At 47.0% G+C, this 25,463-nt stretch overlaps 1 protein-coding gene across 2 annotated transcripts in view; it reads left to right on the plus strand.

Annotated features, from left to right (window-relative positions):
* Positions 1–25,463, plus strand: part of mib1 (MIB E3 ubiquitin protein ligase 1) — a 95,548-nt gene that overhangs the window by 10,295 nt on the left and 59,790 nt on the right. For both annotated transcript variants that reach the window (XM_080546299.1, XM_080546300.1), the window contains exons 4-12: positions 7,242–7,346; positions 8,450–8,516; positions 9,676–9,880; positions 10,545–10,728; positions 12,800–12,944; positions 13,228–13,361; positions 20,375–20,482; positions 20,739–20,936; positions 23,792–23,943. In XM_080546299.1, coding sequence (XP_080402425.1) covers positions 7,242–7,346; positions 8,450–8,516; positions 9,676–9,880; positions 10,545–10,728; positions 12,800–12,944; positions 13,228–13,361; positions 20,375–20,482; positions 20,739–20,936; positions 23,792–23,943 — 1,298 coding nt within the window. The remainder of the gene's footprint in view (positions 1–7,241; positions 7,347–8,449; positions 8,517–9,675; positions 9,881–10,544; positions 10,729–12,799; positions 12,945–13,227; positions 13,362–20,374; positions 20,483–20,738; positions 20,937–23,791; positions 23,944–25,463) is intronic.

The raw sequence follows: 25,463 nt of genomic DNA on the forward strand, positions 1-25,463 counted from the left end.
AACATGGTAAACAGACAGACTTCTGCAGGTTATATACATGGTAAACAGACAGACTTCTGCAGGTTATATACATGGTAAACAGACAGACTTCTGCAGGTTATATACATGGTAAACAGACAGACTTCTGCAGGTTATTAACATGGTAAACAGACAGACTTCTGCAGGTTATATACATGGTAAACAGACAGACTTCTGCAGGTTATTAACATGGTAAATAGACATGGTAAACAGACAGACTTCTGCAGGTTATTAACATGGTAAACAGACAGACTTCTGCAGGTTATTAACATGGTAAACAGACAGACTTCTGCAGGTTATTAACATGGTAAACAGACAGACTTCTGCAGGTTATTAACATGGTAAATAGACAGACTTCTGCAGGTTATATACATGGTAAACAGACAGACTTCTGCAGGTTATATACAGTATTTTCCGCACTATAAGGCGCACTTAAAAGCCTTTAATTTTCAAAAAAAACGACAGTGCGCCTTATAACCCGGAGCGCCTTATATATGGATCAATTTGTTAGTTGGTTGATCCATACTGGTTTTACACGGCGCTCAAGGCGCTCTGTCAAAATGTTTCAGTACGACTGGTAAACTACAAAGCCGCACCGCTTGCAGCATTACGGTAATCAGTAAACACCGGTGTTGTGCTTACTCACAGTCCCACACCACAAGACCCCAAGTAAAGAAGACTAAACAGAGTTTCCGAGGGAACAAAGTGAGATTCTTGGTGCTTTCAACTTGAAGTTTTAAAGTACCCACTCGATATAATAAACAACAGTATAACGATCACTAAACACTTATCATTTGTGTATTGGATTCATTATTCTCGTTTGCCGGAGGCTACCGGTAAGGGAGGGTTGATTTGTAAACATACTTTCGTTTTAGCTCGTGTTCAAAAGCAAGAACTGTGTGTTCATCTAGTTATGTGTAGTTATGTGTTTTTAGCATGTCGATGTTCTCCCAGTATGTTGTCATGTTATTAAAATACAGTTTAGACCTTCGTAGCGATGTGTTTTGTTAGCTGTTAGCCGCTAGCAGCGTTTGTTGTGGTTTGGTCAGAGTCACTTTTCTCCCATTCAGTGTTTGAGATGAACCAACATTCAAATACGCCTGTCGTGTTCAATCTTTCTCTGATTTGAATGTATGACACATCATTTGAAAGCTTACAATCTGTAGTTTAAGCATGTGTAAAAACTGAAAAAGTACGTTGCACATTTCACCAGGAGCTGTCACATATTGGTTGTTGGTTATAATTGTATAGCCTATTGGTTGTTTTCTGGTGTTGTTTTGCTCTGTTTGTAGTCTACTTTATGTATTTTTATCAGCTGTTAAATCACCACAGCGGTTAATCCACTAATAGAGATAATAGCAGATTGAAAATGCTTGTAGCTAACTACTCTATATCTCGTGGTTGCAGCTATTGCGAATTGCTATTCACGCGAGTCAGCTGTGAATCACCGCAGGTCCTTGACGCTTGTTGCAAAAATGGATGACGAACGGCTGATACTTGAGGTGGAAAAATATATATTTTTGACAGTGGAGCAGGTAGAACGTTGATGGTGACAACGCTCAGGTGGAGCTTGGACAACGGGAAGTTGACACAACACCGATGGAGAGGTGACGCAACGCAGTAGGTGGAGCTTGGGCGTAACGCAACCCCAGTCAAACGTTTGACTGCAGTATCTATTCTATGCGCCTTATAATCCGGTGCGCCTTATAATCCGGTGCGCCCTGTATATGAAAACAGTTCTAAAATAGGCCATTCATTGAAGGTGCGCCTTATAATCCGGTGCGCCTTATAGTGCGGAAAATACGGTACATGGTAAACAGACAGACTTCTGCAGGTTATTAACATGGTAAACAGACAGAATTCTGCAGGTTATATACATGGTAAACAGACAGACTTCTGCAGGTTATATACATGGTAAACAGACAGACTTCTGTAGGTTATATACATGGTAAACAGACATGGTAAACAGACAGACTTCTGCAGGTTATTAACATGGTAAACAGACAGACATCTGCAGGTTATATACATGGTAAATAGACAGACTTCTGCAGGTTATATACATGGTAAACAGACAGACTTCTGCAGGTTATATACATGGTAAACAGACATACTTCTGTAGGTTATATACATGGTAAACAGACATGGTAAACAGACAGACTTCTGCAGGTTATATACATGGTAAACAGACATGGTAAACAGACAGACTTCTGCAGGTTATATACATGGTAAACAGACATGGTAAACAGACAGACTTCTGTAGGTTATATACACAGGGGTGCACATAACTGGTGCGCCAGTGCGCATGCGTCGCCAAAATGCATGCTGCGCGGAAGATCAGCGGCATGAACGCGCTCTTGCGCACCAACAGCTGGGAGCGCTGGGAGAGGAATTTACTTCCTCAAAATCCACCTGCTGACTGCTGACTGCTGCATCATTGCAAGCCCACGCCATCACAACGACCACGGCGACTCCCCTCACGAAAACATTCGGAAAGTATCGATTCGTAACTTGTACTTTCATTCCGCGTATCGCGTATCGCACGGTTATCACGCCGACACGTGACAATTCAGTCCCGAACGACTCGTCGCTAAAAGGAAAAACAACACCAAGGAACTTCACGTTTCTTTTCTCTGAAGCTTTCAAACGTTCAGACGTTTGTTTTACAGCTTCATTATCGCACCTAGACCCCTGACCCAGGGAATATGGTTGGGAATTCTATTAGAAAAAAAAGAAGACTTTGTTGCACAATCAAAATAATGAGCTATTTAAAGTGATAGCCTACAACATCCTCTACCATGGTTGAAATTGAGGACAGTGATAACTTACAGCAGTCAAGAGAGCAGTGATGATGATGATTAAGCTTGTAGCATAAATAAATGCTTAGGCTGTAACTTTTTGTTGAAAAGTTGATTTCAGTGTTTACAGAACAGAGCAGTGCTTAAAGAGATGTCAGTTGATTTCATTGTGTTTAAAGAACAGACATTCAGTTAGTGCTTAAAGAGATGTCAGTTGATTTCATTGTGTTTAAAGGAGTCTGACAGACTTTCATGCTTAAAGAGCAGTCATTTGATTTTGCATTTGTTTCTTTTGTTTTGCACACAATCATTTGTTCGTTCATCTTTATTTATGAATAAATGTCGTTTTGCTAATATAAGTTATCCATGTATCCCTTTTTTATCCATCCTGTGGGACGGGTCGTGACTCGCGAGCTCGGGGAGCACCAAGCAGCATCCCTAGGTGCTCCTCTGAGCACTGGCCCCAAAAAGTTATGTGCACCCCTGTATATACATGGTAAACAGACAGACTTCTGCAGGTTATATACATGGTAAACAGACAGACTTCTGCAGGTTATATACATGGTAAACAGACAGATGTCTGCAGGTTATTAACATGGTAAACAGACAGACTTCTGCAGGTTATTAACATGGTAAACAGACAGACTTCTGCAGGTTATTAACATGGTAAATAGACATGGTAAACAGACAGACTTCTGCAGGTTATTAACATGGTAAACAGACAGACTTCTGCAGGTTATTAACATGGTAAACAGACAGACTTCTGCAGGTTATTAACATGGTAAATAGACAGACTTCTGCAGGTTATATACATGGTAAACAGACAGACTTCTGCAGGTTATATACATGGTAAACAGACAGACTTCTGCAGGTTATTAACATGGTAAACAGACAGAATTCTGCAGGTTATATACATAGTAAACAGACAGACTTCTGCAGGTTATATACATAGTAAACAGACAGACTTCTGCAGGTTATATACATGGTAAACAGACAGACTTCTGTAGGTTATATACATGGTAAACAGACATGGTAAACAGACAGACTTCTGCAGGTTATTAACATGGTAAACAGACAGACTTCTGCAGGTTATATACATGGTAAACAGACAGACTTCTGCAGGTTATATACATGGTAAACAGACAGACTTCTGCAGGTTATATACATGGTAAACAGACAGACTTCTGTAGGTTATATACATGGTAAACAGACATGGTAAACAGACAGACTTCTGCAGGTTATATACATGGTAAACAGACAGACTTCTGCAGGTTATATACATGGTAAACAGACATGGTAAACAGACAGACTTCTGTAGGTTATATACATGGTAAACAGACAGACTTCTGCAGGTTATATACATGGTAAACAGACAGACTTCTGCAGGTTATATACATGGTAAACAGACAGACTTCTGTAGGTTATATACATGGTAAACAGACAGACTTCTGCAGGTTATATACATGGTAAACAGACAGACTTCTGCAGGTTATATACATGGTAAACAGACAGACTTCTGTAGGTTATATACATGGTAAACAGACAGACTTCCTCGCTGCAGGTTATTTCGTTTTCAAAGCGTCAGAAGAGAAGGATACATCTCAGGAGGTTGCGTTTGTTTAACGTTCACCATTTAGATTTATACAGGAACAATGCCATAAAGCTCTAGTTGTTTGACTCCGGTCCAGGTATTCAATTTAAGTGTCTCTGCAGGCAATTTAAGTTAATTTTGTTGTGTTATCTAATGGCATATCTCATTATAGTTTTATGATGCTGTAAGCAATATGCTCCCCAGCATACTGCTAAGTCCTGTATCCTAGAGCTGTTAGTTTAGCACTGATATTAAATAACAAGGCCTAGGGTTTTTGACACTGTTCAAACCATTCATAAATGTTACTGCTCTGTTACCGCAGGATTACAAATGTAATTGTAGGGCTTTGAGGGAGCCTCCAATTTCAGAGGTTTGTGACAGCGGCTGGTGAAAGGTGATCCAAATCAGCAAGGTCATTTTTCAGATTTTTAATTTTTTTACAGATATATGCTTTGATTGTTGGTACACCGCAATTCAACTAGTAGAGAAAATCATCCTGAACCAAAACAATCAGACACAGTCAAACATCACAGATAGCGGTTATCTGTTGATTACGGCAGGCGAGGACAAGCTGTCACGTGACAGGCGATTATGATACTCTTCAAAACGTTCTGTCATCACTTTCATAGCATATTCATCCATACAAATAATGGCTGGAAAAACACATTTATATTATGTGCACCAGCCTGTTAGTCTTTACCTTCTGTTAGTCATTAATCCCTTCAAATTTGCTATTGATTTCCCTCCGGAACCTGGCGAACTCTTCCATCACCTCCCTCTTCACATGGCTTATTCCCTGCTTGACATCTTTAACCTCTTCTTTAACCTCACCCAGTTGTTTGACTATAGGTGCTAGCAAGTCAATAAGTTGCAGTGTTTCCTCCACAGGGCTCGACAGTGCGACTGTTTTGGTCGCATTTGCGAGTGAATATATTTCTGTGCGACTTGGAAATACATTCAATCGCACCAGTGCGACTAAAAGGCTGCTGAACTGTCATGCGCAGTCAAATTTATGTGTATAAGCGATGAGGGAATAAAAACTGTGAACAGAAACGCGTGTCGCAGAAATGCTTCACGCGAGTCCTATATGCGCTTAAAATGCGCATAATGTGTATATGGGATACAGCTCTCATAGTTCGTAGCGCTGTGTTTTGTTAGCTGCTAGCTGCTAGCAGCGTTTGCTTCCGGTTTCATTACAAAGAGGTTAACCCTATATGTGCCTGACGTCTAACAACATTCAAATGACTCTAACTTCATCTTTTTTCGGATTTCAATGTATGACACATCATTTGAAAGCTTATGATCCGTAGTTCCAGTCAACAGCAAGTCACATTTGAAAGTGTTTATGTATTTTTTTTACATTTGAAAGTGTTTTTTGTTTATATATATTTATATTATACAATTTACCAGTCATATTCTGGAATGTGTCTAAATGTTAAAGTTCCATAAGTATAAGCAAAATAAAGTAACAGTTTGTAAATAAATAGTAGCATTTAAAAAAAAAAAAAAGAACTGTGACCCAAAAACCGAGGTTCATACCGAACCGTGGGCCAACTGAAATTAATATTCTTACTTCCCCTTTACATTGTGTGAGTCTCCATTTTTATTACGGCCAAGAGCCGGTTATGATCATTTTGATATTTTATGATTATGATAATTTGTTGTCGTTGTTGACAAAAATTGCGCAATTTTCATTGTGCTACTGAAATTCTTGGTGTGCTACTAAATTTTTCAACATGGTAGCACAGTGCTACCTGGGGAAAAGGTAAGCGTCAAGCCCTGCTCCAGGAATTGTTACATTAGTGGCGGAGAGCCCTATCCGCGCGCGCATTTTTTTTTCTCCGCGTGCACCCGCATGAAACGCGCACGCGCGCTCAAAACAACGACCTAATTTCAACCAAAACTAGAGGTAGGATGGCAAAAAAAAAAAAAAAATATACAGAATATAAACTTGTGATACCGGTTTCCATCCATCAGCTCTGAAGGTTTACGTTACTCACGGATCCAATGTCCTTCCAAACGAGCAGTCTGGCTCCGTCTCAAACACAACAGGAAAAGTATGTCCAACTTGGCGAAAGTTTCCCAGTGTTTCCAACTTGCGCGAGTTCTTCAATTTGCGACAGTTTTTCAGCAGGGATGGTTGAGTCTGCAAGGTTCTCATGCCGGTTCACATTTAGACCAATCAGGAGTAGCCCTTGTGTCACGTCGTCAACTGAATGTTTAATGTCATTAATCTGATTTTGGATCAGCGGTTAGAGAGAGATGGGCGTGGATTTAGGTGCACTTATAGTCAACATCCATTATAGCGCTGATCTAGGATCAGATATATTTTAATCAGCAAAAATGTTCAGAGGTGGATTATTTTTTTTGTGGACTGAATCAATTTGTGGCGGAGGAAATTCATTCGTGGCGGCCCGCCACCAATAAATGCATATAGAGGAAACACTGAGTTGGTTTAGGGTAGCTGGCTCTGAACCCGTCCCCTGCTTCTCTCCTCGTGTTCCCGCACTCTTGTCAGAACCCGAATCCATTTTCTTACTTTTGATCACCTTTTGGCTCGATTTTCTTTGTCTAACCGACCTCTTTATCAGTTCCCTTCTATATTAACTTGAATTTATTTGTTAAGATATGTTTTCTGAGGGCTTATTTTTGCCGAGTTGAGCGAGGTTGAAAATATGCGTCTAATCACTCCGCCATCATACCGGAAAGCCTCCGCCATATACATTCTAAAACAAATGATGCTTTGGCAAAAAGACATTCCCAGGTAGCAATGATTGGGGCTATACGTCCTCCATCTCCTCATTGAATCTCTCCTTCACCCTCCTCTTCCTCCCCAGGTGACAGAGATCCAGGACTGGAGCGCGGCCAGTCCCCACAGCGCTGCCTACGTCCTGTGGGACAACGGGGCCAAGAACCTTTACAGAGTGGGCTTCGAGGGCATGGTGAGCACACACACACACACACACACACACACACACACACACACACACACACACACACACACACACACACACACAAAAGATCAGCTGTGAGGTGGCCGTTGTGTGTTCCAGAGCCAGGGCCTTTCTTGTGCAGGCAGGTCTTTGTGCGAGCAGCGTAGGCCAGGCAGCAGGGCCCCATTGTGGCGGCAGCTGGAAGGAGAAGGTATCTGCATGATAAAGGCAATCTGCTCCCCTCCGCCTTTTTGAGGAAGAGAGTGAACATGGAGGTCAGCTCAGGAGGGGGGGGTTGGTCTCGGGGCTCCACCCAGGCCACAGATGAATGGCCGCATGCTGATTGGTGGAGACCACCGCTGCTTTTTTATGAACTAGGGCCAATGGGTGTGGGACGTGGTGTAACAGACTGTCCTCTGTCATTCTGATGCTTCAGCAGGTTTGAGGTAGACTGCATCTGCTCCTGGACTAACCAATCATGGATTAAGTCCCCCCCCCAAAAAAAGATAAACATCTTTTTAATTATTAAACACTGGAAACAAACCTAAATAATCTTAACACCATGTGGACATGACCAGACACTCACTACATGCGCTATACAATAGCAATGTCATTTTTTCAGCATTCCCGCCAATTGCTTGGTGCAAATAGTTTCAAAAGAGTCTAGTCTGGCTGGGTTTCATCCAGCAGATGAGATCCTCCACCCTGAGGGTCCCATCAGTCCCGAGCCTCCTGACCCCCCGTGCCCTCCAGCCACCACACAGGCTGCAGGTCTCCTGACCTCCACACAGGCTGCAGGTCTCCTGACCTCCACACAGGCTGCAGGTCTCCTGACCTCCACACAGGCTGCAGGTCTCCTGACCTCCACACAGGCTGCTAGGGCCAGCGGAGGCTGCTGGAGGAAGACAATGGAACGGCCAACGGTGTCATCCATCCTGACTTGTGCCACCGTCACCAGCCTCCCTGCTACTCTCTGAACAATGGAACGTGCCGCCCTTAGGGAAATGCTATTGTATTGTTGAGGACCCCCCCCCATAAACAAAAATAATGTACATGATAACTCGTCTCTCTCTCTCCTCCTCCTCCCTCTCCCTCTCCCTCTCCCTCTCCAGTCGGACCTGAAGTGCGTGCAGGATGCCAAAGGCGGCTCGTTCTACAGAGACCACTGTCCCGTGCTGGGTGAGTACCGCTACACCACCGCTCCGTCACATTGCACCAGTTTTCTTCCTCCCAGCGTTTTCTGGTGCATTGAATTCCAAGGGCATCTAAGAGCATGCCCCCCCCTCCCCCTCCCCCTCTCCCTCTCCCCTCCTAGTGTTTTATTAGCACCAACGTCCACTAGATGGCGCCAGCACACAGAGCCAGGAGACTGCCAGGAGAAGGCGGGTGCAGTCACAGGGTCACGCTGGCGTGGCTCACAGCATTCCCACAATTCCATTCTCCCCTTGGCTCGGCTAGGGAAGGCATTGTCTCTGATATTGTCCTGGCCGGTGGTACCTGGGGTTTGGCATCAGACTCAGCACTGCAGCATGAACCCCCCCCCCCATCCATACTGTTTGTCCAACAGGAGCCACACACCATTACCATGCATATGAACCCCCCCCCCCCATCCATACTGTTTGTCCAACAGTAGCCACACACCATCACCATGCATATGTCCAACAGTAGCCACACACCATCACCATGCATATGTAGCCACACACCATCACCATGCATATGTCCAACAGTAGCCACACACCATCACCATGCATATGAACAGTAGCCACACACCATCACCATGCATATGACAGTAGCCACACACCATCACCATGCATATGAACAGTAGCCACACACCATCACCATGCATATGAACAGTAGCCACACACCATCACCATGCATATGAACAGTAGCCACACACCATCACCATGCATATGAACAGTAGCCACACACCATCACCATGCATATGACAGTAGCCACACACCATCACCATGCATATGACAGTAGCCACACACCATCACCATGCATATGAACAGTAGCCACACACCATCACCATGCATCTGCGTATATCTCTCTCCGAAAATGGACATGAAATGAAACGTTATTAGCGCTTCACGACTCGATTACAGTGATTACAGCGTAGGGAATAGCAATCATTCTCCCCTACACCTAACTACACCTAACCCTGTACCTGACTACACCTAACTACACCAACCAACAGTTGAAACAGGTGGTGAGCAGGGTGGGAGGGGTCAGAGATCATTTTATTTGATCTTAGATGATTTTTGGACTATTCGCTGTAGTTTTTTTCTGGGATGTACTGTCCGTGCTGCCGTACCAAACCGTGTCCCTCCGCTCACAGGAGAGCAGAACGGCAACCGGAACCCGGGCGGCCTGCAGATCGGGGACCTGGTGAACATCGACCTGGACCTGGAGATCGTGCAGTCCCTGCAGCACGGCCACGGGGGCTGGACCGACGGCATGTTCGAGACCCTCACCACCACCGGCACCGTGTGCGGCATCGACGAGGACCACGACATCGTGGTGCAGTACCCCAGCGGCAACAGGTGAGGCCCACCGTGTCCCCGCTGTCCCCTCCACTGTGTCCACTCTGTCCCCTCCACCGTGTCCCCGCTGTCCCCTCCACTGTGTCCACTCTGTCCCCTCCACCGTGTCCCCGCTGTCCCCTCCACTGTGTCCACTCTGTCCCCTCCACTGTGTCCACTCTGTCCCCTCCACTGTGTCCACTCTGTCCCCTCCACTGTGTCCACTCTGTCCCCTCCACCGTGTCCCCGCTGTCCCCTCCACTGTGTCCACTCTGTCCCCTCCACTGTGTCCACTCTGTCCCCTCCACCGTGTCCCCGCTGTCCCCTCCACTGTGTCCACTCTGTCCCCTCCATTGTGTCCCCGCTGTCCCCTCCACTGTGTCCACTCTGTCCCCTCCACTGTGTCCACTCTGTCCCCTCCACTGTGTCCACTCTGTTCCCTCCACTGTGTCCACTCTGTTCCCTCCACTGTGTCCACTCTGTCCCCTCCACTGTGTCCACTCTGTCCCCTCCACTGTCTTACTTTCGTATTTGTTTTCATATATTTTCTTAAAACATGGCAAACAAAACTATTCTAAGAGGCGTGTGTGTGTGTCTCTGTGTGTGTCTCTGTGTGTGTCTCTATGCACGTGTGCGTGCGTGTGTGTGTGTGTGTGTGCGCGCGTGCGTGTGTGCGCATGTCCAGGTGGACGTTCAACCCGGCGGTGCTGACCAAGGCCAACGTGGTGCGTAGCGGGGACGTGGCGGCGGGGGCGGAGGGCGGGGCGGCCCAGTTCCTGGTGGGAGACCTGGTCCAGATCTGCTACGACATCGACCGCATCAAGCTGCTGCAGAGGGGCCACGGGGAGTGGGCTGAGGCCATGCTGCCTGTAAGACACACTCACACACACACACTCTCTCACACACACACACACACATCAAGCTGCTCCAGAGGGGCCACGGGGAGTGGTATTAAGGCCAGGGCTGTCGCTACTTCCAGGGCTGATAGCTAGCGCTATCCATCTACCACCACTAGTGCTAGGCTATCCATGTAGCACTGTTACTGCTAGGCTATCCATCTACCACCACTAGTGCTAGGCTATCCATGTAGCACTGTTACTGCTAGGCTATCCATCTACCACCACTAGTGCTAGGTTATCCATGTAGCACTGTTACTGCTAGGCTATCCATCTACCACCGCTAATGCTAGGTTATCCATTGATTGATTGATTGAAAACTTTATTAGAATGTTTGCAGAAGTAGGTACATGAAAGTACATATTACATACAAGGTCAAACTAAAAGGATAAAAACCCAAGAAAGCCACTGGCTTATTTCAATTGGGGTCCTTGTAGCACTGTTACTGCTAGGCTATCCATCTACCAACACTAGTGCTAGGTTTACCATGTCGCACTGTTACTGCTAGGCTATCCATCTACCACCACTAGTGCTAGGTTATCCATGTAGCACTGTTACTGCTAGGCTATCCATCTACCACCGCTAATGCTAGGTTATCCATGTAGCACTGTTACTGCTAGGCTATCCGTCTACCACCGCTAATGCTAGGCTATCCATGTAGCACTGTTACTGCTAGGCTATCCATGTACCACCGCTAATGCTAGGCTATCCATGTAGCACTGTTACTGCTAGGCTATCCGTCTACCACCGCTAATGCTAGGCTATCCATGTAGCACTGTTACTGCTAGGCTATCCATCTACCACCGCTAATGCTAGGCTATCCATGTAGCACTGTTACTGCTAGGCTATCCGTCTACCACCGCTAATGCTAGGCTATCCATGTAGCACTGTTACTGCTAGGCTATCCATGTACCACCGCTAATGCTAGGCTATCCATGTAGCACTGTTACTGCTAGGCTATCCGTCTACCACCGCTAATGCTAGGCTATCCATGTAGCACTGTTACTGCTAGGCTATCCGTCTACCACCGCTAATGCTAGGCTATCCATGTAGCACTGTTACTGCTAGGCTATCCGTCTACCACCGCTAATGCTAGGCTATCCATGTAGCACTGTTACTGCTAGGCTATCCATCTACCACCGCTAGTGCTAGGCTATCCATGTAGCACTAATAAAATAAAACTATGTAACAGCAGGTTACACTAGACCACTGGCCATCTACACAAACACCCTAACAAGACGTAATGAGCCCTGCAGCTCTCAGGGACACTTACTTTGATCACTAACCAGCTTCTGCTGCTCTCTGCCTGCTGCTGCTGTCCCCAACTCTCCCTTTACTGATGATCTCCTCCAGGACAGTCTCTCTTCTCATAGAGGCAGACAGACAGTCTCTCTTCTCATAGAGGCAGACAGACAGTCTCTCTTCTCATAGAGGCAGACAGACAGTCTCTCTTCTCATAGAGGCAGACAGACAGTCTCTCTTCTCATAGAGGCAGACAGACAGTCTCTAATGCCTACCCTCATGCACAGCTCAGCCTATCATCTGGAAACCTTTCTGGTGCGGCGGCACTTGAAACCGCGAGGCTCCCTGGTTACTGGCTGTAGGGATGAGGAATAGCCTGGCTAACAGATGAGGAATAGCCTGGCTAACAGATGAGGAATAGCCTGGCTAACAGAAACACAGTCCCCAGAAGTGCCCTTTGAATGAGTAATAAGCACCAGGCTACATATTCATCCTGATCATCTTTCACCTGCCTGTTTGTCTTCTTTGGGGAATGGGCTAGTCTTTTTTGTTTTAGTAGGGAATGGCTTTGGAGGGGTGATATGTATGACATGCTCACACACACACCTGTAACACCTGTGTGTGTTGTGTAGACCCTGGGGAAGGTGGGCCTGTAACAGCTGTGTGTGTTGTGTAGACCCTGGGGAAGGTGGGCCTGTAACAGCTGTGTGTGTTGTGTAGACCCTGGGGAAGGTGGGCCTGTAACAGCTGTGTGTGTTGTGTAGACCCTGGGGAAGGTGTAACACCTGTGTGTGTTGTGTAGACCCTGGGGAAGGTGGGCCGCGTGCAGCAGATCTACTCTGACAGCGACCTGAAGGTGGAGGTGTGCGGCACGTCCTGGACGTACAACCCAGCCGCCGTCACCAAGGTGGCCCCCTCTGGCTCAGCCGTCACCAACGCCTCCGGAGGTACGCCGCGCGCACACACACACACACACACACACACACACACACACACACACACACACACACACACGCACACACACAGGACTCTTTCACAGACCCTCTGATCATCCCCCTGTTGTTCTTACTCTGTGTTTGTGTGTGTGTGTGTGTGTGTGTGTGTGTGTGTGTGTGTGTGTGTTTGTTTGTGTGTGTCTGTGTGTGTGTGTGTGTGTGTGCGTGTCTGTGTGTGCGTGACTGTGTGTGTGTGACTGTGTGTGTGTGTGTGTGTGTGTGCGCACACGTATAGAACGTCTGTCTCAGCTCCTAAAGAAGCTGTTTGAGACTCAGGAGTCGGGGGACATCAACGAGGAGCTGGTGAAAGCAGCGGCCAACGGAGACCTGGCCAAGGTGGAGGACATCCTGAAGAGACCCGACGTGGACGTAAGTGCTCTGTTACGCCTGAGGTCACCACAACACAGCCGCACCTGCCAAAACACGCCACCACAAGTCTAATATCAAACGCCACACTGAAAAGAGACGCTACGAGATCTTCATGGGTATGTCTGTCTATGTCTGCTGTATTGCACTGGCGCCAATATCTTGTCAGTGGCAGTATTTTGAAGCTCAGTGGTTTGGGCGGCGTCTTTTGGTCTGTAGCTTGGCTCATGTCCCCGTGCCGTGGGCTCAGTGGACCACACACACACACGGCACGTCTCAGCGACCCGAGTTTCAATCACCACTGCTGTTACAGTACTATAGGCTGAAATGATGCTAATTATCCCATTCCATCACTTTAAAGCAGAATTGTGATATAATAATGTTTTGGGGCCATATCGTTGGTGGGCAGATGATACATACAGCAGTGTTTCCTCCAGGAATTTTTACCATGGTGGCGGGTAGTGCACGCGCATGAAACGCGCACGCGCGCTCAAAACAACGACGTCATTTCAGCCAAAACTCGAAAATAAAATGTTTTCCTGTAAATTAAAAACAAGGGTAGTCCGTCCGTCCGTCCCTCTCTGGAATGGAATGGAATGGACTTTATTTGTCATTGCTACAGTACAGGTACCAGACAACGAAATGGTCCATTAAATAAAATGACACGGTTCAAATGTTCACGCCGGCAGTCCGGCTCTCACACATACTGGCAGCGTCCCGGTCTGACTTAGCTCTCGTTTGTGCACGGCTTTCTTTCTTTCCTTCCTTCCTTCCTTCCTTTATGTGAAGTGGCCGGTCCCGGGCACAGCTGCCTCGCATCCGCTCAACGAGCCCGGCGGTTCGGTGCTGCGCTGATTAGCGGATGCGGGACAGCTGTGTGAGCGGATCGCTCCATCTCTCATCTTGATGAAGATGAATGATCTTTATTGTCATTGTAACAGGTACAACGTAATTTAAATGAGGAATCACAAAACAGTTTTGCAAGCGCGTCGCTTCGCGCTTGTGGGTGTGTCTAGCGCTGTGAAGGTCTGAAAAGCGGCCTAAATCTTTTTTTTTTTTTTTGGGTTGAGAAATCTGCATGGTGGCGGAGGAAATTCCATCGTGGCGGACCGCCACGATGAAATGCATGTAGAGGAAACACTGTACAGTATTCAACACAACATATTTCCATTGCAGCTATTCACATTACATTTGGACCAGACATTGGTATTAACTCAAAACTACAAAACTAAAGAAATACTAACATTCCAATCCATAAAAGGCCAGCCTCAGATGATCTTAGGGATCTAGCAGGTTCATAAGGCACTAATCTGTTTGAAGTGTATTTTGGCGCTAAAACATTCAGACATTTGTAGACCAGGAGCATGATTTTAAAATATATTCCAGTGTTTCCTCCAGGATTTTCCACATTAGGGGTGCTCACCTTTCGTGTGAAACGCGCACGCATTCGGCAGAAACCTTCATTTTCCACAACACTGGACAGACGAAGGTCCTTGCAAATATACCCAGCGATAGACTTGGTAATAGTCGTAGCCTCTGGGAGTTAACGGGAAGCCTTGTTTTAAAATATAATCGTTCCAGACTTGAGATGTCATATTTGTTTTTCCATTTAAGCCATTCATCTTCTTAATTTTGTATAACATCACAACATGCTGATAGAACATCGACATGCTAGAAACACATAATTAGATGATCACACAAAACGACAATAGTGAATCCAATCCACAAATGATTCATATTTAATGATCATTAAACTGTTGTTTATTATATCGAGTGGGTACTTTAAAACTTCAAGTTTCGTGTTATGAAAAAAAAAAACGAGTCTGCGAGTGGTTTAGCCCTAGGCTGCGTTCGTAAATTCGCTCTGGAAATCTGATCAGCAGTCATGGAATGCCTCTTGTCCAATCAAATTACTTGGTCCCTTTATTACGTTGAGCCCAGTGTGCCCTCCGGCACTCTCAGAGAGAATTTACGAACGCAGCCATCATGTCAATCATGTTTTTTTTCCGAATAATATCGAGCAACTTCGGATAGAATCTGTATCTGTTTAAATCTCATTATTCGTGCTATCCGAATACCGCATTCAAACTGTCCTCAAACTGGCTCTTGTCCAGGCGAAAGAAGGACTTGAACCTAGCATCGTCTAGGCGGAGCTCCTGGACCAGGTTGTGGAAAGCCCCCTGCGACTCCCTATTGCGGAGGACGTCATGCATCCATAAACGGCGCCTTGGTTGTTCCTGAGCAACCTCCTCCTCCTCAAACGCTAAAGCTAATGCAAGTAGTTGCATTTTATTTGCCATTATTAAATTCTGCAGTATACACAACTTGTTGAACAAGTAGACGATAACGTTATACATTATGCAATGTATGATAACGGTTACAATGTATGACGGTTAGGATAGAATCCTGTTGTTAAGGTTACAGAATACTCAAAAGGCGGTGAAGGCAAGTCAAGTGTGAACACAGCGTTAGTGGACTGAATGAATTAGTGGCGGTGAGAATCTATTTGTCAAATCAATGCATATAGAGGAAACACTGATTTGTAGACCAGGAGCATGATTTTAAAATATATTCTGTGAGATACATGGAGCCAGTGTAATGATCTAAGAATTGGAAACATGTAGTCAAACCTCCTAGTTTTAGTCAGGACTCTTGCAGTAGCATTTTGAATAAGTTTTGAATAGTAATTGTCTAAGTGCCTGTTTGGAGAGACTGAAAAAAGGCTGTTGCAGTAGTGTAACCTGCTAGATATAAAAGCTTGGATACGTTTTTCCAAGATCCTACTTGGACTAGGGATGCTCCGATTTATCGGCCACCGATTTAAATCGGCCGATTTCACTCCAAATGACTCGATCGGTGATCGTCAAAAATGGCCGATCGCAAAAACCGAATTTTTTATTCATTTATTTATTTTTATTTTTCCTGGGGAAGACAGATAACTGAACAGAAAACATAGGAGGACGTAACAGTATGTAAACCATGAAGGCCACGTTTATGATGTCTTTTATACAGCCATATCGACTGACTTGGGCTTCAGGCCCTAACTGGGTGATAGGCCAGACCTTTACTATGCCATAAAAATGGGTCTGCGTTTGCTTGGTGCCTAATGGATCAAAACTTTTGTCTAAAAAGCAAAAAATATTTAGGCTATCCAGTCAGTTATGTATTTTTAAAAAAATCGGTATCGGTATCGGTATCGGTTGATCTTGAGGAAACAAATCGGTGATCGGTATCGGCCCCAAAAATCCAGATCGGAGCATCCCTAACTTGGACATATAACCCCTAATTCTCACTATATTTTTAAGAGGATAATGAGCTGTTTTTGTTGTTGACTTAACCCATTAAGGCCTAAAACGCCTGTAAAACCTATGTCCGATTTTAGAATAACCCCCTAAAACCTGATGTTTTGCTGGAAATTCAACAAAAGTGTCAACGCCTACTAATTTTTTTTTTTCTCAGCCTCTGTAGCAGATAGAAACGAAATTCAAAAAGTATTTACACCAGTGGCTTTCATGGGAATTTGAGTTTATTATTTATTAAAGAGTCCAAACCTTCATTCAAAATAATTTAAGCACTATTTTCAATAAAAAATAAAATAAAGTGTGGCAGTGCAGTCACAGAGGGCAGGACAGAGGACAGTCCCCTCACATAATCCATGTCAGCTGCCTGGTTGTCCTGGAGGTGTAGATACCTGAAAATCCAGATATAGATTCAAGTAAGTTACCTTGGATGAAAGCAATATAACACATACACCATTGGAAGAAATATAAATAGTTCTCATAATAATACATTGTATTTATATTGCACTTTTCAGGGTACTCAAAGACGCCTAAGGTAATAGGAGACATAAGCATAGTCATTTCTTATTATACTATCATCACAATCAATTAGTATTATTATTGTTACCTCCATAGACAAATCTGTCCCGGGAAATTGGTCTTGAAGAGATCTTTCTTCTGTCACCAGTAGTCTCTCCGAACTGACAGTACAAGAAGCCCCATACTGATGCACAGCCCAATAAAAGTCTTCATCTCCGTCAGACTAACGTTGCTCTGGATGGAGTGGTTCTGGTCTGGGCGCTATAAAGGTTTGTCTCGGTGACGAGACGCGGCAGAGTTCCTCTGTAACATTATTTTCAAATACCTGCATCTGTGTTGTGTCTGCAGGTATATTGATTTTCACCCCCGGGGTGCGGTTGAAACGCCTCCTAGGACTACGGTGCTAGTTGTCCGTCTTCCATTCCGTTTCAAAGCCTTCTAAATCATCCGAATCAGTTATAACATTGTCATAATAATAATAATAGTAATAACTTCTAATTGCATAGCGGCGCTTTTCCTGCAAACGTTGCAGCTCATCATCAATATCACTCCCTTCAGAACTAACTTCAGAAACTTCTCCGCTGTTGCCAAGATATCGTAAAAAAAAAAATCAAAAAAATCTGCACGTGTGTAGATACTCCCACGTGTATATGTTGATGCATTTCATTTGCCAAGAGACCAGAAGAATGTGGAAAAAATACAAATACTACAAAATGACGTATCCGCTTTCTCGGCTTGAAATTGTTTTTAGTTTTTTAGTTTTTCTTTTTAATCCTGTCTTGCTCACTGTTTGTTTGCCCTTGCTCACTGTTTTATTGTACACTCGACGTCACTGTAAATGAGGGTGACCTCAGTGCCTATCGAGTTTTAAATAAAGGTTTGAAATTACAAATGAAATGAAAGGTAGAACAACGCAACAGTGCCCCCGGTTTTAATGGTAGAAATGCGGGAATGCATTCCCGGTTTAAATGGGTTAAAGTGGGATTTAAAACTTAAGTCTGAATTTTAAATGAGATTTCTAACCTGATCTTTACATTGTATGGAAAGAGATTCTAGGTGAGCACACTGCCTCTTCTTTTTGGCTCCAAAGATAATAGGCTCAGGTTTGTCTTTGTTTAATTGTAGGAAATTCTGAAGCACCCAGTTATTAATTTGATTAATGCAGTCCATAAGGGAATCTATTGGTGCAAAATCATCTTGAGAAAGGGCTACATAAATGTGTCATCAGCATACATGCTGTAAGCAACCTTGTTGTCCTGAATAGGTCTGCCTAACAGGAGCATGTATAAGCTGAATAAAAGAGGCCCCAAAAAGGGACCTTAGGGAACTCCACATGTCATGCTTGTGCAGTCAGATATACAGTTACCAACTGAGACAGAGTAGTCCCTGTCCTGTAGATAGGACCTGAACCATTGTAAGACGGTATCAGATAAGCCTACCCAGTTGTCTAGCCTGTCTAGGAGTATATCACGATCAACAGTATCAAATGCTGCACTAAGGTACATTCAAATGTTGAATACTTGTTTCCCCCACAAACATAAATATTGCTTTAGTGAAACAGCAAGATGTGCTTCTATCCTTCCAACATTTACTGCAGCCAGTCACACCCAGTCTAGGAGCTTCAGTTCATAGTGCACACTGTTCTGCTATGACTGAAAACAAGACATTTTCCAATGTTCCTCAGCAGATTTGATTGAAAGCTAAATCAATTTACTGCAGATCAATGGCGCTTGTAGAATTCCGTCAGAACCAAACTGAGCATTGATACTTTCACCCCCCTTTGGCCTGACATCAGTATTTGCTGCAGGAGACGCAAGTCTCCAAGGATAGGCAGTGAGATACACACACACTCCCACTCAATTGTATAAACATTAAGCTCTCCCCCAGAGGCACCCAGGGCATCAGTGACACTGCAGTGCTGCTGGATTCATGTCTGCATGCTGGGGACGGGGCTCCCTGCATGGCCCCAGCAGGCCTCACCCCCCCCCCCCCCCTGGCCCCCCCGGCCCACCCCCTCTCTGCTGTTCTAACCACCCCCCCACCTGGCCCTCACCCCCCCCCCCCCGGCCCACCCCCTCTCTGCTGTTCTAACCACCCCCCCACCTGGCCCTCACCCCGGCCCCCCCGGCCCACCCCCTCTCTGCTGTTCTAACCACCCCCCCACCTGGCCCTCACCCCGGCCCCCCCGGCCCACCCCCTCTCTGCTGTTCTAACCACCCCCCCACCTGGCCCTCACCCCGGCCCCCCCGGCCCACCCCCTCTCTGCTGTTCTAACCACCCCCCCACCTGGCCCTCACCCCGGCCCCCCCGGCTCACCCCCTCTCTGCTGTTCTAACCACCCCCCCACCTGGTCCTCACCCCGGCCCACCCCCTCTCTGCTGTTCTAACCACCCCCCCACCTGGCCCTCACCCCGGCCCCCCCGGCCCACCCCCTCTCTGCTGTTCTAACCACCCCCCCACCTGGCCCTCACCCCGGCCCCCCCGGCCCACCCCCTCTCTGCTGTTCTAACCACCCCCCCACCTGGCCCTCACCCCGGCCCCCCCGGCCCACCCCCTCTCTGCTGTTCTAACCACCCCCCCACCTGGCCCTCACCCCGGCCCCCCCGGCCCACCCCCTCTCTGCTGTTCTAACCCCCCCCCCACCTGGCCCTCACCCCCCCCCCCACCCCCTCTCTGCTGTTCTAACCACCCCCCCACCTGGCCCTCACCCCCCCCCGGCCCACCCCCTCTCTGCTGTTCACCCCCCCACCTCTAAGTATTCTGCAGCAGGGTGCGTGTGTGTGTGTGTGTGTGTGTGTGTCAGTGCAGTGAGAGCTGGCCAGGTGCCCTACCCGCTCTCAGTGTAATGACTGCTGGGCTGCGTGGAGCCGGACGGCCCAGACGTCCAGAGAGCTGAACATGAATATGAATATGTATGAATATGTATGAATATTCATGACCTGACGTGTTGCAGTACCACAGTCGCTGATGCAAACAAATACATAAACACCATCACAAATGTCCAAGGCAACATGCAGCGCAATGACTCTTACCAAAACAAACAGCTGCAGTGTGTGTGTGTGTGTGTGTGTGTATGTGTGTGTGTGTGTGTGCAGGGGAACGGTCAGTGTGCTGACTAACATGTGTGTGTTTGTGTGTGTGTGGTGTAGGTGAACGGTCAGTGTGCTGACTAACATGTGTGTGTGTGTGTGTGTGCAGGTGAACGGTCAGTGTGCGGGCCACACAGCCATGCAGGCGGCCAGTCAGAACGGTCACGTGGACGTCCTGAAGCTGCTGCTCAAACACAACGTGGACCTGGAGGCCGAGGTCTGTACCCCACACCCTGTCCCCTCTCCTCCCTTCCTCCCCTTCTCCCTCCCTCTCCTCCCTTCCTCCCTTCTCCCTCTCCCTTCCTCCCCCTCTCCCTCCCTCCCCCCCCCCCCCCTTTGGGGGACCAATATGTGTGTGTGATGTGCTGTGTATGGTGTATGTGTATGGTGTATGTGTATGGTGTGTGTATGGTGTGTGTGTGTGTGTGTGTGCTGTGTATGGTGTGTGTGTGACGTGTGTGGTGTCGTCCCAGGATAAGGACGGGGACCGGGCGGTGCACCACGCGGCCTTCGGTGACGAGGGCTCTGTGATCGAGGTGCTGCAGCGGGGCGGCGCCGACCTGAACGCCAGGAACAAGCGCAGGCAGACGCCGCTGCACATCGCCGTCAACAAGGGACACCTGCAGGTGGTCAAGACCCTGCTCGACTTCGGCTGCCACCCCAGCCTGCAGGTAACACACACACACACACACACACACACACACACACTCACACACACACTCATAGACACACACACACACACACACTCACACACTCTCACACACACACACACACACTCACACTCACACTCACACACACTCACACGCACACGCACACACTCACACTCACACTCACACACACACACACACACACACACACACTCACACACACACACACACACACACTCACACTCACACGCACACACACACGATTATTACATCCCAGTACGTTGTAGAAGAGATAGAAACACTTGATACAACAACCCCCCTGCACCTGGAACATCACCTGAACATGAACCACCAATCAGGAATCCTGAATCACGCAGGTTCTGTAGTTTGATGCAGCTGTATATACCTGAGTAGGGCGCAGCTAGAACCACGTCACCGCCACTTCCACAACTTCTCCCGAGTGAAGTGGTTCCCATAGAAACCAATACCATTCCACACTGCCTCCATGTCATTTAGCTCCCTGGAATTTGACAGGGTTCCAATACCGCAGCAGCATAGCCTTTCTACCGCTGTCACAGCCATGGAGTCCAGCTGTAACAGTCTCAGTGTCAGGTAGAGGTGATGTAACAGTCTCAGTATCAGGTAGAGGTGATGTAACAGTCTCAGTGTCAGAGGTAGAGGTGATGTAACAGTCTCAGTGTCAGAGGTAGAGGTGATGTAACAGTCTCGGTGTCAGAGGTAGAGGTGATGTAACAGTCTCAGTATCAGGTAGAGGTGATGTAACAGTCTCAGTATCAGGTAGAGGTGATGTTAAAATGGCTGTTATGCTGAGGCTGGGCTTGTTTCAGCGGATGCCTATGGGCATTAACGTACACATTCAATGTTTTCCACCTCCCTGGGATGACGTGTTGTATAATGCTGTATGTAATGTTGTATAATGTTTTATATGATGTTGTATTGCCTGCATACGCAGCAGCACGTCACATGAACGACAGGCATGGCAAATCACCCATTGTAAAGCTGCAGATGTGACGACTCGCACATTACTGGTTTGGCCGTGGCCCCGTAGACATGATATGTGATGTAATCAGAGCCTGAAAGCCCCCCTGTCGTAGGGTCATTGAGAAACATCCATATCAGCCGGTACAGCTGCCACCGTCGACAGGCATAAATCAGCTGTTCTCTTGACCAGGTCTCCCTCAAAACCTCCAGCTAGACTTTAACTGGTTTACTGCTGAGGGTGAATAAGTCGCCCAAACTGTGACTTTTTGAGTGTGTTCTGAGATTTTCTCTGGAAATCCGATCAGCGTTCATGGAATGCCTCTTGTCCAATCGAATTACTTTGGTCCCTTTATGATGTTGAACCCAGTGTGCGCTCCGGCGCTCTCGGAGCGAATTTACGAACGCAGCCTCTGTTCACCAAAAATGCATCAATTATGATGCTAAGTAAATACCACATAAAGCACCTGGCACGCTAGGTGGTGAGCTTTGTAGACAGTAGAGAGATACCAGTAGTCTCATAGACAGTAGAGATACCAGTAGTCTCATAGACAGTAGAGATACCAGTAGTCTCATAGACAGTAGAGATACCAGTAGTCTCATAGACAGTAGAGATACCAGTAGTCTCATAGGCAGTAGAGATACCAGTAGTCTCATAGACAGTAGAGATACCAGTAGTCTCATAGACAGTAGAGATACCAGTAGTCTCATAGACAGTAGAGATACCAGTAGTCTCATAGACAGTAGAGATACCAGTAGTCTCATAGACAGTAGAGATACCAGTAGTCTCATAGACAGTAGAGATACCAGTAGTCTCATAGACAGTAGAGATACCAGTAGTCTCATAGACAGTAGAGATACCAGTAGTCTCATAGACAGTAGAGATACCAGTAGTCTCATAGACAGTAGAGATACCAGTAGTCTCATAGACAGTAGAGATACCAGTAGTCTCATAGACAGTAGAGATACCAGTAGTCTCATAGACAGTAGAGATACCAGTAGTCTCATAGACAGTAGAGATACCAGTAGTCTCATAGACAGTAGAGATACCAGTAGTCTCATAGACAGTAGAGATACCAGTAGTCTCATAGACAGTAGAGATACCAGTAGTCTCATAGACAGTAGAGATACCAGTAGTCTCATAGACAGTAGAGATACCAGTAGTCTCATAGACAGTAGAGATACCAGTAGTCTCATAGACAGTAGAGATACCAGTAGTCTCATAGACAGTAGAGATACCAGTAGTCTCATAGACAGTAGAGATACCAGTAGTCTCATAGACAGTAGAGATACCAGTAGTCTCATAGACAGTAGAGATACCAGTAGTCTCATAGACAGTAGAGATACCAGTAGTCTCATAGACAGTAGAGATACCAGTAGTCTCATAGACAGTAGAGATACCAGTAGTCTCATAGACAGTAGAGATACCAGTAGTCTCATAGACAGTAGAGATACCAGTAGTCTCATAGACAGTAGAGATACCAGTAGTCTCATAGACAGTAGAGATACCAGTAGTCTCATAGACAGTAGAGATACCAGTAGTCTCATAGACAGTAGAGATACCAGTAGTCTCATAGACAGTAGAGATACCAGTAGTCTCATAGACAGTAGAGATACCTAGATAGAGATACCAGTAGAGATACATACCTAGATAGAGATACCAGTAGAGATACTGTCAGTGACGGTGTGACACGGCGTGGATAACAAGCGTCAGCTAAATGGCATACATTACATGTAATATATATTATATATATGTAATGTATGTAATATATGTAATATATGTAATACTGTATATGTAATATATGTATATATTACATATACAGTATTACATATATTACATACATTACATATATGACATGATATGATGCCGCCCCCTGCAGGACTCAGAGGGAGACACGCCCCTGCACGACGCCATCAGCAAAAAGCGTGACGACATGCTGTCTGTGCTGCTGGAGGCCGGCGCCGACGTCACCATCACCAACAACAACGGCTTCAACGCCCTGCACCACGCTGCCCTGCGAGGGAACCCCAGGTACCTGACGCTACGCTCCTCCTCCAGGGTTTCCCCTAGGTTTGCTGCCTTGGGGCGGTGGCATGGACCGTGGCATGGACCCCCCCCTCAGGGGGTAAGACCCTGCGACATACCAGCGTCATGTCCAGGGGGTGTACTTGTCCATTAAGCCGCCTCACGCTACTGAAACAGGAGATAGGCTCCTGCCCTATGGGCCTTTTGGCTCCAGAACCATCGGTTCTCAAGGCTACTTACTTATGTGGTCTTGACTACCTGTCCACTTTCTCACCTGGTTCTTGCTCTCTCTCTCTCTGGTGCGCCGACACCATCCTGCTCTCTCTCCTTCTCTCCCTCTCTATCCTCCTCTCTCCCTCTTTTGCTGTCAACCAAAAGGCAAAAATAACAACCAGAGTATTTATAATCTAATAAGAGGTATACATTGATAACATAATTATAATTGAATATTGGATTGCTGTGGGCAATGCAGTCAGATAATGTCGAAGCGAAGTGTCGAGATAGGTCTGGCTATGTGAGACTACTGGCAGACTAAGCCCATGGGCTTGCCACTCGCCAGATTCGGCTTGGGTGCGTTTAAAAAACGCAAATATTTTAGCCTGCTTGTTGTTTGCAGTCTATGTCTGTAATAATTCCTCTTTCTTGGGGCGGAGGGGAGTTCCGTTGGGGCGGTTGCCAGATCTGCCCGGGGCAAGTCAGAAATTCGCCGCGTTTGTTTGCGCGACAGCGACGACGCTGCTGCATCCTGGATCTGTGTGTCGGTGTGCAGGAAGAACAACGGACGGCGCAGCCGCCAGACCAGACTAGATGATTGTGGAGTGACGATATTATTAAAGCGGGAACCCCAGGTTCCCCCCCCCCCACACACAAATCAGCTAGCACACCTCTCCAGCCTGAACAAGGTGTACTCTGAGGTGTTCAGTATTCAGAGACAGTGTAGAGGCGGTGGCCGGGCGGCGCCGCCCTGCAGATTGGGTCTGGCGTGTATTGATGCGCTGGGCCGCGGGCCGGGCCTCTTCTAACGCCGCCTGATTTATCACCGCTACGCCGCGCTACCCGCAGGACCCGCTGGACTCCATTTGTTTTGTTCCCCTACGTGCCGCTGCCAGCCTCCACCATCCTCCCTCTCCCCTCCTCTCCCTCTCCTCCTCTCCCTCCCCTCCTCCCCTCCCCCTCCCCCCTCCTCCTCCTCCTCCCTCCTTGCCCCCCCCCCTCCTCTCCCCCCCTCCTCCCCTCCTCCTCCCCCCTCCTCCTCCTCCTCCCTCCTTGCCCCCCCCCCTCCTCCCCTCCCCTCCTCCCCTCCCCCCCTCCCCTCCTCCCCTCCCCTCCCCCCCCCTCCTCCCTGCCCAGTCCCGGGCTGGTCTCAGCCCCACGCGGCAGCCCCGTATGCCTGCGTCCTTGGCCACCTCTATTCCTGTCTGTCTCCACCTGGTCACTGGCTGGCCCCCGCCACGCGGCACTGGGCTATTCTTATCTCTCTCATGCATGAGCTAATGAAGGATCTAGCAGAGAGAGAGAGAGAGAGA

The sequence above is a fragment of the Nansenia antarctica genome, assembly GCF_963989245.1.
Source record: "Nansenia antarctica genome assembly, chromosome: 16".
Lineage (NCBI taxonomy): Eukaryota > Metazoa > Chordata > Actinopteri > Argentiniformes > Microstomatidae > Nansenia > Nansenia antarctica.